The following is a 14,471-nucleotide window of genomic DNA, read 5'->3' as shown; positions in this document are numbered from 1 at the left end:
CTCAGGCCTACCAATACTTTCTATTTGGCCGGAGCAAATTATTGCAGATACTGGAATCTGCACTGAAAACAAAAAAATGCTCGGGATTGCAGCTGGTCTCGCGGCATCCATGGAGATAAAGAGTAAGAGTTGATGGAGACTGATCTGGACTTGAAACATTAGCATGCTTTCTCCCCATGATGCTGCCTGACTTTCTATTTGGCAACCTGGGAAGTAGCAGTAACTGGGCTGACCAGATGGTGAACCTGCTTGGGACGTTTGCTTGGGTGGCACGGTGGCACAGTGGTGAGCACTGCTGCCTCACAGCGCCAGAGACCCGGGTTCAATTCCTGCCTCAGGCGACTGTCTGTGTGGAGTTTGCACATTCTCCCCGTGTCTGCGTGGGTTTCCTCCAAGTGCTCTGGTTTCTTCCCACATCCAAAAATGTGCAGGTTAGGTGAATTGGCCATGCTAAATTGCCCGTAGTGTTAGGTGAAGGGGTAAATGTAGGGGAATAGGTCTGGGTAGGTTGCGCTTCGGCAGGTCGTTGTGAACTTTTTGGGCCGAAGGGCCTGTTTCCACACTGTAAGTAATCTAATCTATTCTTCATCACATGGAGTTCTAAGGCGAAAGCAAGTCTAAGCACTCAACCATTTCACTTATTTTAGATGGATTCACTGAGGAGAGATTTCTCACTCTCAGCATCCTGGTGGGTTGTTCACCATTGATCAGAATCATAACTGGAGCAGCAATATAAATGCCATGACTGGATAGTGCAGACCAGAGACTAGGTGGTTCACATCCATGACTTTCCAAAGTTTGTTAACTAATGGCAAAGGCAAAACTCAGGAGAACAACGGAATGGATGCAGTTGCAACAACATTCAAGAAGCTCAACACCAGCTTATTTTGATCAGGATCCCTTTTATCAGCTTAAATATTCACTCACTTAATTACGGACATACCACAGACGCAGAGTGTACCTGCTACAGGATGCAATGTGGAGAGTCACTGAAGATCTCTCTATGACAAGTTACACAGGACACTGATTTGGTCATGTATGGCTGTTCATATTTACTATCGTCAAATCCTGGAACGTCCTTTTCTACAGCAAAGTACAAGAATGTTTGTCGCATGGGTTGAAGTACTTCAAAAGAAAGTGGCTCACTAGCACCTTCTCACGGCCAACTGGCAGAGTTTTGCATTTCACTTCAATTGCTACCTTCCAAAGTTGGTCAAAGGGGAGGTTGAGCTTCCTGTTAGATCAAGGGACCAGGTTAACCAGGATGGAGGATAGAAAACAGACACAGAGTTACTCTATCACTTCTTCATTTTGCAACATTTCTGAAATGTTTCACTAGAAGTGAGGTTAGATTCTTGATTACCAAGAGATGAAAGATTATTAGGGATATGCATGAATGCAGCGTTGAGGTTAAAATCCAATCAATCAAGATCTTATTGAATGGCAGAGCAGGCTTAAAGGGCCAAATGGCCTATTCTTGTTCCTTTTACATATGTTTGTGTGCATGTCTTGTGATAGAAACATACACAATAGCAATGCAGGGAAAGGAGGGATATGTACTGCAGAGAGAAGAAAGGTTTTTAATTTAGAAAGGTGTCATGTGCTGGCACAGGATTGGTGGGTTGAAGGGCCTGTTCCTGTGCTGTAGTGTTCTTTGTTCTTTTGTTTAACTGGCCTGTGGATTTACATGCCACCTAAATCCATTCCTAAAGCTCCTGCAGGGTTCACTTCTGACATTTTCCTCTCCGAAAATTTTCCCTTCTCCAGCAGTCCACAACAGATGTTTCCCATTCTCAAAACAACCCTTGTCTCAGTGTTATTCCCTGCTCTAATCTTAGATCCTGGTCTACAGTTCAATTCGGCACTTTGTGCACATTCCTGTCCTGCTTGTCATTTTTTTTTACAATACAGTACACATAATAGAAAACATAGTTTTTATTTTAAACTGAAGTTAAGAATAAGTTATGTTGTTTTAGTTAAGTTTATCATTGAAGTACATTTTACTACTTGCTATACTTTACAAGCATAAATGCAATTGTGCACAAATTTTATTTCAAACTAACACAGAGATTCATGGAATTAGTATACTTATCCTCTATAATCTGTATAGATTAATAAATAGGGATAACAAATTGTTTTTAACATCCCACTTTGAATGTTAAATTTAATTGACTAACGCTCAGGGTGTAGCGATTACAAGACGAATGACAATTGCATTCACAAGTGAAACAATTAAAACTTTAGAAGTGAAGGGCCATGAAAGTATAATAATTACTGTTGACACAATCCATTTATCATTTACCCAATTAATCAGAACAATTGGACTTTAAAATGAAACAAACCTGAATACAATAAATCCATTTCCAAAAATAATTATTTTAAACAGAACGATTAAATCTAAATTTGCGGAATTCAATAAGAACTTTCAAGTTAAAGTTACATGCATTCTGTAATTTTTTTTAACAAACTACATACCTTGTTCATAAAGCATTTTCATGCTGGTTCCTTTATAGGCAACTAGGTTGTTGAGAAGTAATACCACACTTTGCTTGGCAGTGCCTAGTACACTGTCCTGCTGGTCCTGTGAATCAAATAAACACGTGATTGCGTGAAACACAAAAAAAATACAAATGCAAACCTCAAAAGTCTGATAACAAAAAAGCATACTATAATATTTGTAGAATAATGGCTTGGCAGTAATGGAATGCAGACAACTTTAGTGTGACTTTACAGCAATATAAGTAAGGGTCGTCAACAACAGCCATGGACCAAGTTGCCACTAATTTTATGTCCAGAAGTCAATCTTTTATTATTATTCACTGGCAGGATATGGACATTGCTGGCTGGTCAGCATTTGTTGCCTGTCCTTAGTGGTCCTTGAGAAGGTGGTTGTGAGCTGCCTTCTTGAACCGCTGCAGTCAGGTGCTACAGGTAGACCCACAATACTCTGAGAGAGGAAATTTCAGGATGGTGAATAGCTTGGAGGAGAACTGGTAGGTAGTGGTGTTCCCGTGCATCCATTGTCCTTGTCCTTCTAGATGGAAGTAGTTGTTAGTTTGCAAGGTCATGTCTAAGGATCTTTGAATTTCTGCAGTGCACCTTGTAGATTGTACAAATGCTGCTACTGAGCATCAGTGTGGCTGGTGTGGGCCTGGTGCCAATCAAGCAGATTGCTTTGTCCTGGATGGTGTCAAGCCTCTTGAGTGATGTTGGAGCTGAACCCATTCAGGCAAGTGGAGAGTATTCCATCACCAACCTGACTTGTATCTTGCAGATGATGCACAGGCTTTGGGAAGTCAGGACACGAATTAGTTGCTGCCGTATTCCTAGCATCTAAGCTGCTCTTGTAAGCCACTGCATTTATATGGTGAATTCAGTTGAGTTTCTGGTCAATGATAACCCCCACCGGACAATGACCATAGACGGAACTATCTTCACAAGGTCTTGTTCAATACAGAGCTCAACACAAGCTTCAAGAGCTGCCATGTAGGGTTAGTGATTATAACTGGTGATTATAACTGCTTGCTGCGGCCTGAAACTTAGCTGCAACTCCTGGGTGTCAAGTTGCAATGCTGATCAATTGAGGGGAATGCTATAGAGCAGCAACTTGCCTTGCCATTAGCTCATACTGCAGCAAGTACACTCATCAACAACTAAACAAATGATGTGTGCTCAATCTCTTGGTAACTTGGCTGGTTGGTGTGTCACCCTTCCATTACATTTTTTTTGACCATCAATTCTTCATCCCTTCTCTCTTCAAATTTGACAAAGTTCACGAATTGGCTTCTGGATCCTTTCAAAGTCTTCCAGCCTTTGTATCCCTTATTCCAACATTTCCTTTTAATTACCTCCTTCCATGTAAATTATACTGCCACACAGATTCCAACTCCCACCACCAATGAGTTTCCTGAACTCATCTAAATTTACAGTATTTAATGCAAATCAACTAAAGTGCCAAGGTGAGCGCAAACAGCATATTTTGATTTGAGCACAAATAAAATCCCCATTCATCACTTGGCTCTGAGGCATACCAATACTGTACATTCAAAGCCATAATATTATTAAGAAAGAGGGCAGAAATACACTAATTATTTGGGTTGAGTTAAAAAAAATTAAGATTACAATATTAAACCTTTGTAGTTTGAGGACATGCAATGGAGTTGTCTCAATAGATCAATGGATTTATTGCCAAAGTTAAAAAATGTGGAGAGTGTTAGCCTAAAGGCATGCTCCAAGACTTATTAATGTTCACTACAAAATCAGAGGACATAGATCGAGTTTACAAATTCCCAGATGGATAATTATTGGTCTCAAGTGGTCTACTGGGAATATCTCTGAAATGGAGATCCAAGATTTGGGAGAATTTTTCCATAGTCAGACTTAGAGAATAGAAGTGGAGAATGGATCCATCCTGCTTACTTTTACATAGCAATGACTCACTGGATTGCAGAATAGCTGCACTGGCAGACCCTGGCAAAAATGAATCAGTCTGTACTTTCAGAAAGATCATGGTGAGTGACAGAAAAATAATCACTAAGAAAAATTGGCAACAAGAACATTTATACAGTATGCCTAACATGAGGAAATGTCTCCAGTGCTTTGTGGAAGCATTATCTGGCCTGGTCTACATGTGATTCTAAACTAACAGTAATGTAGTTGACTCTAAAATGGCCTATCAAACCTCTCAGTTCAAGGACACTTAGGGGTGGTCAACAATGCTGGTCTTGCCAACGACCTCCACATCCCATATAATAATGAACAACAATTGATGTGGTTGAATAAGAAGATATTAGGACAGCTGATTAAAAGCTTACCTGAAGAGGTAGGCTTTAGTTGGTGTTAAAGAAAGAGAAAGAGATAGAAAGACAGAGAGGATTAGGGAGGAAATTTGAGATACTACAGCTTAGAAAACTCTAGGTATAGTTACCTATGGTGGACACAATTTAGGAACACCTGACCCTTACATTACCAGTCTCTATACAGGTTAATAGAAGTTGCCAATTATAACCACTCTGTGTTGTTTAGATCTCTCTGATTTCCTTGCAGGTTTTGTTCCTCTACATGTTTTCCACTAGTTGGGATCCTATAGATTACACCAAACAATGCAATCACAATTCTTTTTATTCCTTAGCTCTAGCTGAATCAAACTCTCTAAAACTTCTTTTCCTCCAGCACTGCAAAGCTCTCCTTAACAAAACTTTTCCTTTTGTTTTCTTGCCTACCTTTTCTTAACATCTTGTAATCACAAATATTTAACAACCAGACCTGCCCTTTGAACTAAATTTTCGCTATCATCACATCAAAGCCCGCATGGCAAACTATGCCTGTAACTCTCCAGTCTTATTAACTATACTTTGTACATTCACAAACCTGCATTGTAATCATGATTTAGATTTCATTACTTTCTCCCTTACTCCAACTGCATGTATTAATTTATTATTTTCTATTTTAATATTATGTCTCTCACAACATTTTGCGCACCTTTCTAATATCCTCTCCTAGTTCCCATATCCTGCTGAAATAATGTAAGCCTTTCCTAACAACACTAGCACTGCAAGGGCATCCATGTGCTCTGTCTACAGAATCATACTTTCATTTGTCTCATTTGTGTATCAATTTTTGCTATGATGAATTGCTTAGTCTAAACTTAGATTTTTTTTAGTGCTGCTGCAACTGTTCTCATCCAACAGTAGTAGTTTTAACATTCTCACAACTTTTCAGGCTGTACTGTAGAGAAATCTTTGCTGCTCCAATCAACTCTACTTCTCTGCTTCCTCAAACCAAAATATATCAGCCTTAAAATGAGAAGTTAATTATCACTGCCTGTCTGGTTCAATTATCTCCTGCCTTCTCATGCAATATATAGCACAGGTACCGACAAGTTGGGCTAAATGACCTGCTTCTTTATGTTCCATGTAATTTGATACAATATGCTTGATTATGACTCCACAAATGCAACACCATGAGATGATTGACAATGGTTTTACAATACCAAACCTTAAATATAGTTTCGTACAGCTCAACAGTGACCTTTTATTTGTGCTCATTATCTAAAGAAGCGTGTTACAGAATTCCGGAAAAATTCACATGAATTAACAGCAAACTTTTATTCTGTGCCATCCAATAAACTTATCTCAAGTGCACAAATGAGTTATTAAGCCAGGGACACCAACGTGTGAGCAGTGCAATGAGCAGTTTCAGTGAAACATCGCTTCCACTGTACTGTGAATGATAATTAAAGTTGAAATTACCATCTTCCACTTGTTTTGTGAGGATTTAGTTTGCTCATTAAAATGTATTGCCTCTAGCACTCAGACTCTGATTGTAAACGAATGAATAACAAATATAACTGATTATTCAATGTTGAGTTAATGTGAACTAGATGTTCTCCTGTGGCATTGCTCACAAAGGAAATTAAAAAAAAAAGCATTGATCTGTCAAAGTAGTTCAACCTTTCAACAGGCCAGTCAGCCTGACTGATCCATGATACTATTTATTCCACAGAGGCCTTCTCTCATGGTTTCATCTAACCCTAGTAATATATCCTCTATTCTTATCTTTGTCTTATATTGTATAGTTTCTGCAGGATACTCAAAGTCAAGTAGAGGCACTTCGCTAAAGACAATTTCTCCACCTCCAGTCATGATCATGTGAAATCAACTCCACTGGTCTGGACACTGCATCAGCATGCCAAATAATCAGTTTCCGAAAGAAGTTTTTGTTTTACAACTTAAGGATGGCACTTGATTTCAATAAGGGCAGAGAAAACCTGTTAAGGACACTCTGAAGGCAACTGACAATGAGATGAATTGACACCTCTGCATGGGATGAACCTGGTGTAAAGCATGCTAAGTGGTAACATATTATCCAAAAAATTTCGATTGAATATCTGAACTCAAATCAGAAATGAGCTTAAAGACAAAAAAAATTTCCAAGGTTTTCTTAAAAGAGTTTGATACATTCAGAAACGTTCTGATGATTTGAGCGTGTTGTAAACTCTGACATTGCATCAATTCACAAAACTTCTTTGTCCATGGAAGTGTTTTCACTTTTATTCATTGTTGGCCATGTGGTTGTAACTTGTAATGACAACACTTTTTGCCCTTGAGGAAGTGGTAGTGAGATGGCTTCTTGACAACCGTGTGGCTTGTTAAACCACATCTCGGAGGATCTAATGCAGAGGCAGTGGCCTTGCCCAGCAGCTAGAAAGTTGAGGTGAGGCCATCTTCACTCTCATGGGTGAGAGTGGCAGCTATTCTTCTGAAAATGTACTTAAACAAATCAGCTTGATATTTATGGCAATCTGTAGTTACAAAATTGCAAACTGGTAATAGATTTTATTACACCAGATTTTTTTAAAAATTGAGTTTAAATGCCAAGTGGTGTGATGGGATTTAAACATGTCCTTGTGTCATTGGTCTATTTCTCTGTATTACTAGTACCAATATACTACTGTTGTGTAATAATATATTTGGAAAGGCAAGGAGTGACTAGGGATAGTCAACATGGCTTTGTGCATGGGAAATCATGTGTCACAAACTTGATTGAGTTTTTTGAAGAAGTAACAAAGAGGATTGATGAGGGCAGAGGGGTACACATGATTTCATGGATTTCAGTAAGGCATTCAACAAGGTTCTCCATGGGAGACGGAATACAGGAAGAACCAGCCATTTGGATACAGAACTGCATCAAAGGAAGAAGCCAGAGGGTGGTGGTGGAGGGTTGTTTTTCAGACAGAGGCCTGTGACCAGTGGAGTGCCACAAGGATCGGTGGTGGGTCTATTACTTTTCGTCATTTATATAAATGATTTGGATGTGAGCAGAAGAGATATAGTAGTAAGTTTGCAGATGACACCAAACTTGGAGGTGTAATGGATAGCGAAGAAGGTTACCTTGATCAGATGGGCCAATGGGCTGAGGAGTGGCAGATGGAGTTTAATTTAGATAAAGGCGAGGTGCTGCATTTTGGGAAAGCAAATCTTAACAGGACTTATACACTTAATGGTGAGGTCCTAAGGCGAGTTGCTGAACAAAGAGACCTTGGAGTGCAAGTTCATGGCTCCTTGAAAGTAGAACTGCAGGTAGATAGGATAATGAAGAAGGCACTTGGTATACTTTCCTTTATTGGTCAGAGCATTTATTACAGGAGTTGAGAGGTCATGTTGGAGCTGTATAGGACCTTGGTTAGGTCACTTTTTGGAATACTGCGTGCAATTCTGGTCTCCATCCTATCGGAAGGATATTGTGAAACTTGAGAGGGTTCAGAAAAGACTTACAAGGATGTTGCCAGGGTTGGATGATTTGAGCTATAGGGAGAGGTTGAATAGGCTGGGGCTGTTTTCCCTAGAGTGTTGGAGGCTGAGGGGTGACTTCACAGAGGTTTATAAAATCATGAGGGATATGGATAGGGTAAATAGACAAGGTCTTTTCCCTGGAGTGGGGGAGTCCAGAACTAAAGGGCATAGGTTTAGGGTGAGAGGGAAAAGGTATAAAACAGACCTAACAGGCAACTTTTTCATGCACAGGGTGGTGTGTGTGTATGGAATGGGCTACCAGGGGAAGTGGTAGAGAATAGTACAATTACAACATTTAAAAGGCATCTGGATGGGTATATGAATAGGAAGGGTTTGGAGGGATATGGGCCGGGTGCTATCAGGTGGGACTAGATTGGGTTGGGATATCTGGTCGGCGTGGACGAGTTGGACCGAAGGATCTGTTTCCGTGCTATACATCTCTATGTCTCTACATTGAATCAAAATGAAAATGATGATGCCTTCAAAATTGATTCTGTTGATTCAAAGACACAAACAATTCCCAAAATGGCAGAATCATTTACAGAGATTAATTTAGTCAGTGAAATATTATAAATACCAAAGTGAAATGAATATAAGGAAAAAGAAAGATTAATTAAATATCCAAAGTTATATACCTTTTTGGAACTTTTGAACCTGATTCACAAGGCTGCAAGAACAGAAGAGTTCAGAATACACTTAAATTAAACTTCAGATTTAAAGTTCAGAATAAGAGAGGTTAATAAGGTAGGATGAACAGCCACAACAGGTAGAGGCAAAAAGTTATTAGCCATAAAGGCTATGGCCTTCTGGGAGTCTGAATACTCTGGTAGGTACATAACTGGAGGAACGAATTAAGTGAACATTCACGTCGTTGCTATGGACCAATTGTCTCACCAGATAGGAAAATTACTCGACATTTTTGTTGAATATAGTTAAGAAGACATATCTCGTCAGCACTTTATGAAACAAGTGATAATATGATAACTTCAACAGCTGAGGCAAAAACTTATATATATATATATTACTTCAGTTTATATAGTTTATATACATTCTTCAATCATTTGCCACTTGTTGTTTCCATACACATCTCTTAGCTGCATCTACCATAATGTGCAAGTAATAGTTCCTTACAAGTGATTGATTGAAATTAATGTAAATGAAAAGCGCACAAAAACATCTGCCCCCATTGTTGGATAAGAACGAGGTGTGAACACTGCCATAATCAAACAGGTGACAATCTCCTTCTCATTTGCCTTTGTCCTCTTTTTCAAACAGAGAGGTGCATCAAATATGCAGCCTTCAATTATTAAACAAATTAGCTTTGAGCATGACAGATGCGACAAAAGTGAACTGTTTATATTAACATAGAAAATGAGTGTTTGAATTCCTTTTATCACCTCTCCAGTATACTAATATATCTTTATATTCAAAAATCCAAATCTTCTTCAAATGTTTGCTGCCTACTAAATTTAATAGGTTGACATTTCCATTATTTTGAACTTTTAACAAATAGAGATCTTATAAACATGTAAGTTTTGATAATTCTGGATTGTTCTTCATTTATAAATAAGGTTTAATCAATACTAATAGTGAAGAAATGATTTCTCACTAACATCCTTGCTTTAAACTGGAACCCCAACAGATTCTTCTATTAGTTCAGCCATTTTAGTTATATTAAGGATCCAATAATATAAACAATTATTCAACTTGACAAATTGCCTGGTCCAGGATTTTTAATAAATTAGGTCTTTCTTTCAAAAAACATTCATTTTTAATCCACTGTAACCTCTAAATTATGGACACCAAAATGACTGATGTCAACTGTACTTTCCTTATAAATGTACTTATTTTTATAATGGTCATTGCATGTATTGATGTATTTTTCCTGATAGTCTTGAAAAATCAGGGATGATGATCAGAGCCTAAGCAGTTGCAACAACGCTAAAAACCACCCTCTGACTTAACAGTAGTTAGTTCATTTTTAACATCTAACTTGAAATTCCATTTCAAATCTGTTCCCATTTCTACTCATCAGACTACGACATAGGGTGACAGTGCAGTGGAAGGATGTACCAGTAAATTGAAGCATTTCAAAGGCAAATCTTAGAACAATAGTATTTTGTATTTATATATGTCTTTAATGTACATGTCTTTAATGTACTTTAATATATACATGTCTTTAATGTACTAAAATGTCACAAGACTATCCACAGATGTGTTATCAAACAAACTTTGACACTGAGCCACACAAAGAAATATTAAAGCAGATGGTTAGAAGCTTGGACAGAGAGTTAGAGAAGGAATACCAGACTTTTGGGCTTTGGCAGCTCTTAAGCATGATTATGTGTGATGAAGCAATTAGAATAGATGTGCAAGAGGTCAAAGTTGGAGCAGCACAGAGATTTCAGAGGGTTCCTAGAACTGAAGGAGATTATCGAAACTGGGAGGAGATGTGATCATGGAATGATTTGAAAACAAGGATGGAAATTTTTAAACTCAGGGTGCTGTTGTACTAGAAGCCACAGAGGTGAAAGTTGAATAAAACTTTGTGCATATAAGTTACAAGCAGCAGAGCGTGGTTTCAGTGGTTCTGTTGGCAGCACTCTTACTTTGAGTCAGTTTAAGAAGTTCCAAGTTCAAGAATCCATTCAGGGACATAAATATGAAAATCAAGGCTGACACTCTAGTGCAGTACTGAGAGTGTGCTGACTTTTGAAACAGATGCTAAAGCAATGCTTTGTCTACCTTCTCAGGTGGACGTGAAAGGACTGACACTATTTCAAAGTTCAGAAGATGGTCTTATGTCACCTTTAAGGCTGTGTTACCATTGTCTTGCACAGTTGAAGGGATGTCAACCATTTCGAAGAGCAGCAAGGGAATTATCTTTGATGTCCTTGCCAATATTTATTCCTCAATCAAAGTCAAACAGATTATCTGGTAGTTGCTGGTTGTGGGAGCTTGCTATGTGCCAAATATCAATCATATTTTATACATTACAACAGTGATTACATTTCAAAAGGACTTCATTGGTTGCAAAATTTGACACATCCTGTGAAGCATACTATATAATGGCAAGTTTTTGGAGAGCTGTAAGAATAGTCCAATACTGTTGACTGTCCCTTGATTCAAGGATAACATTAACTCGGGGTCATGAGTTTCTGCCATGGGTCTTCGTGTGACTGAAGAGGTTGTTGATGAAGAATCACCAGACTCAAAACCTTAACTATGTTTTGCTCCCACAGATGCTGACAGACAAACTGAGTTTCTCTAGCAATTTATGTTTTGATTTCAGATTTCCAGCATCCATGGTAATTTGTTTTATTTATATTTTAAAAAATTGTTTAGATCCTCTACATATTCTTCATTCTCAATTCTCCTCACCTTGGCTAATTTCTTCTTTTCACACAGCTAATAGGCTTGCAGAGCATTCAGTTCTCCTTTCCATTTCTTCACCAATTTCTTGGTCACTCTTTACTGGATTCTGCATTGCTCTAACTGGGCTTACCAATTTTCCTGGCGACTTCTGATTGGCCAGCATCTCTTGGCAGGCAGGTTGTTCTACTATACCCAGTTAGCTACTTTAATTCAGTCAGATCTTCCTAAATAGAGGTGGTGTGGAACTCTTTGCTGGCTCTCCAGCCAGCAGTGAGACTCAAGAGACCAGAAGATGTAGGAGCAGAAGTACGCCATTCAACCCATTGACTCTGTTCCATCATTCAATGGCTGATCTGATAATCCTTAACTGCATTTTCCTGCCTTTCCCCCATAACACTTGATCCCTATCACCTCTATTAAATACCATCCAATGTTTGCAAACGCAACAGGAATCCTGATGAAGGGCTTCTGCCCGAAACATCAATTTTCCTGCTCCTCGGATGCTGCCTGACCTGCTGTGCATTTCCAGCACCACTCTAATCTTGACTTTAACTCTCCTTCACCTACTTGAAATCAGGTGGGATAATAAGGAGACTTCAAAAAGAATGAAGTGATTTAATCCTCCCATCCTGCTGGCTTTTCAACAAGTCCAAATATTAGCCTGCACATTTTTGCAATGTACAGACCCCTTTGTTAAGCTGAAAGTGTCTTGGTTAATTCATGTCAAATATTTTAGTCAGAGGCCTGAGCAGAGTTCGTGGTTTCTCCATTAAGCCAGAATTGTCAAGAAATAAATTGCAGGGCAGAGGAGGCCCTCAAAGTTGGGTTTTTTAATATTTTAGGCTTCCTATAGTACCAGGTAAGCTCTCCTGTCTGCGGTCTTTCACTGCCACCCTCCATCCAGCTTGTATATCTAATTGTATTCATGACAGACTCCAACTAAGTTATGGCAATGCTACCTGATTGCCAAGGACCACGCTGCTGGTCCTACTTTGGACCTTGCACATATCATAACACCCCTCCCCACCTCTTTAACATGAATTTTCTTTTATAGGAAAGTCATTAAATCCTGCAATAAATTGGTAAAAATAACAAGTGTAAACTAGTCTTTTGGATCACAAACCTCATTCATTATATCCTAAAGGACTGCTTCTGCATGACGCTAGAAGGCAAAGAAATTTGTCAAAATGCTCTATTCTAGTGAGTATTCCAATTCAAAGGTTGATATTAATCATCAGTATTTGCAGGATAACTGAAGTAATATTGTCTCCATGAAAGAGCTATGAAATGTTGTTACTTTAACATGAGATGAAGATAAATTTACTTGTGCATGCAGAGACAGCAGGAGGAAAGAAATCAAAGCACTTAACTCTGCATAAAAATTGCACTCGAGTCACAAATCAAGTTTAAACAATATTTCTTTAAAGAGCACAGTGATCAAATAACGTTTCCCTAGGCGCGGTTGACAGGTGAAGATAAATGGAAAAAGATTGCTTTTGCCTGAACCTATGTTTGCACTATTTAACCTTTTGTATTGTTCTGGCAACAAATACAGTGAATAAAATGGTTTTGAACAGGCACTAACTGAGTATTGTGCTCTCACATGTAGAAGATGATCTGTTACATTACTTTTCAAAAGACAATCAGTGTTTCCCGTGGGTTTTCCTTTTGCTAAAGCAATTTGCACTGTATATTCTTGCAGCATAGTCTCAGGAACACTTAGAAGTATGTTAGGTCAAGTTCAGAAGGCAATAGTTTGTGAAAAATTGTCTATTTTATATAGGGAAGCAGGTGGCTAAGAGAATGCTGTTAGGTAGTATCACACTGAGGGAATTAGAACATAAATTTTCAATCTGAGATCCAATGTGATTCACAAAGTCATCTGTGGATTGCTTCTGGGTCTGGTACACCATATGTGTCACAAGCAAGTGTGCCTAATGCTCTATCTTCTTTATTTCTATGCATCTGTTGATTTACTGTTACATTATTTACGTTGTTGTGTTCTAATATAACAGGTATTTTTGGAATAACAGCACTCCTTCCTTTGGATAGTAGACATATTCTTTGTGATAAGGACATAGCATTCTGGAGATTGGATAAGTATTTGCAGAGAAATATGTGAAAACTACTGTTTCAAATAATAGCTGAAAATAAGAGAAACAAAGCTCAAGCAGTTGATTTGTCTCATCTGAACTCTAAACCATTAATGCCTCAAAACAAGGCCTCAAATAATTATTGCTTGGAACATATAAATAATAAGTTATTAATAAATTATAGTTATGAACGTAAGAATTAGGAGCAGAAGCGGATCATATGGTCTCTTGAATTTGCTCCTTATTCAATCTTCTGTCTATACTCAATTTTTTTGCCTATTCCTCATCTTTGTACAAATTAAGATTTCAAATAAATGTTCTTGCTGTATGACTTAGTGATACTGCAATACGTAACTCAAGCTTGTGTTGTAGCATCTCATTTTGTTGACTGATATACATTGCATTTTATTATAACATTGTGGGCGGCATGGTGGCATAGTGGTTAGCACTGCTGCCTCACAGCGCCAGAGACTCGGGTTCAAGTCCCGCCTCAGGGGACTGACTGTGTGGAGTTTGCACGTTCTCCCCGTGTCTGCGTGGGTTTCCTCCGGGTGCTCCGGTTTCCTCCCACAGTCCAAAGATGTGCAGGTCAGGTAAATTGGCCATGCTAAATTGCCCGTAGTGTTAGGTAAGGGGTAAATGTAGGGGTATGGGTGGGTTGTGCTTCGGCGGGGCGGTGTGGACTTGTTGGGCCGAAGGGCCTGTTTCC

At 38.7% G+C, this 14,471-nt stretch overlaps 1 protein-coding gene across 21 annotated transcripts in view; it reads right to left on the bottom strand.

The window, feature by feature from the left end:
* Positions 1 to 14,471, bottom strand: part of ulk4 (unc-51 like kinase 4) — a 497,483-nt gene that overhangs the window by 156,440 nt on the left and 326,572 nt on the right. For all 21 annotated transcript variants that reach the window (XR_006315934.1, XR_006315935.1, XM_043719550.1 and 18 more), the window contains one exon: positions 2,476 to 2,581. Coding sequence is in view for 19 of the 21 variants with exons in the window: in XM_043719550.1 (XP_043575485.1) it covers positions 2,476 to 2,581 (106 nt within the window). In the remaining 2 variants the exon portion in view is untranslated. The remainder of the gene's footprint in view (positions 1 to 2,475; positions 2,582 to 14,471) is intronic.

Source organism: Chiloscyllium plagiosum, chromosome 29 (genome assembly GCF_004010195.1).
Source record: "Chiloscyllium plagiosum isolate BGI_BamShark_2017 chromosome 29, ASM401019v2, whole genome shotgun sequence".
Taxonomy (NCBI): Eukaryota; Metazoa; Chordata; class Chondrichthyes; order Orectolobiformes; family Hemiscylliidae; genus Chiloscyllium; species Chiloscyllium plagiosum.
This window is presented reverse-complemented; position numbering and strand designations above follow the sequence as displayed.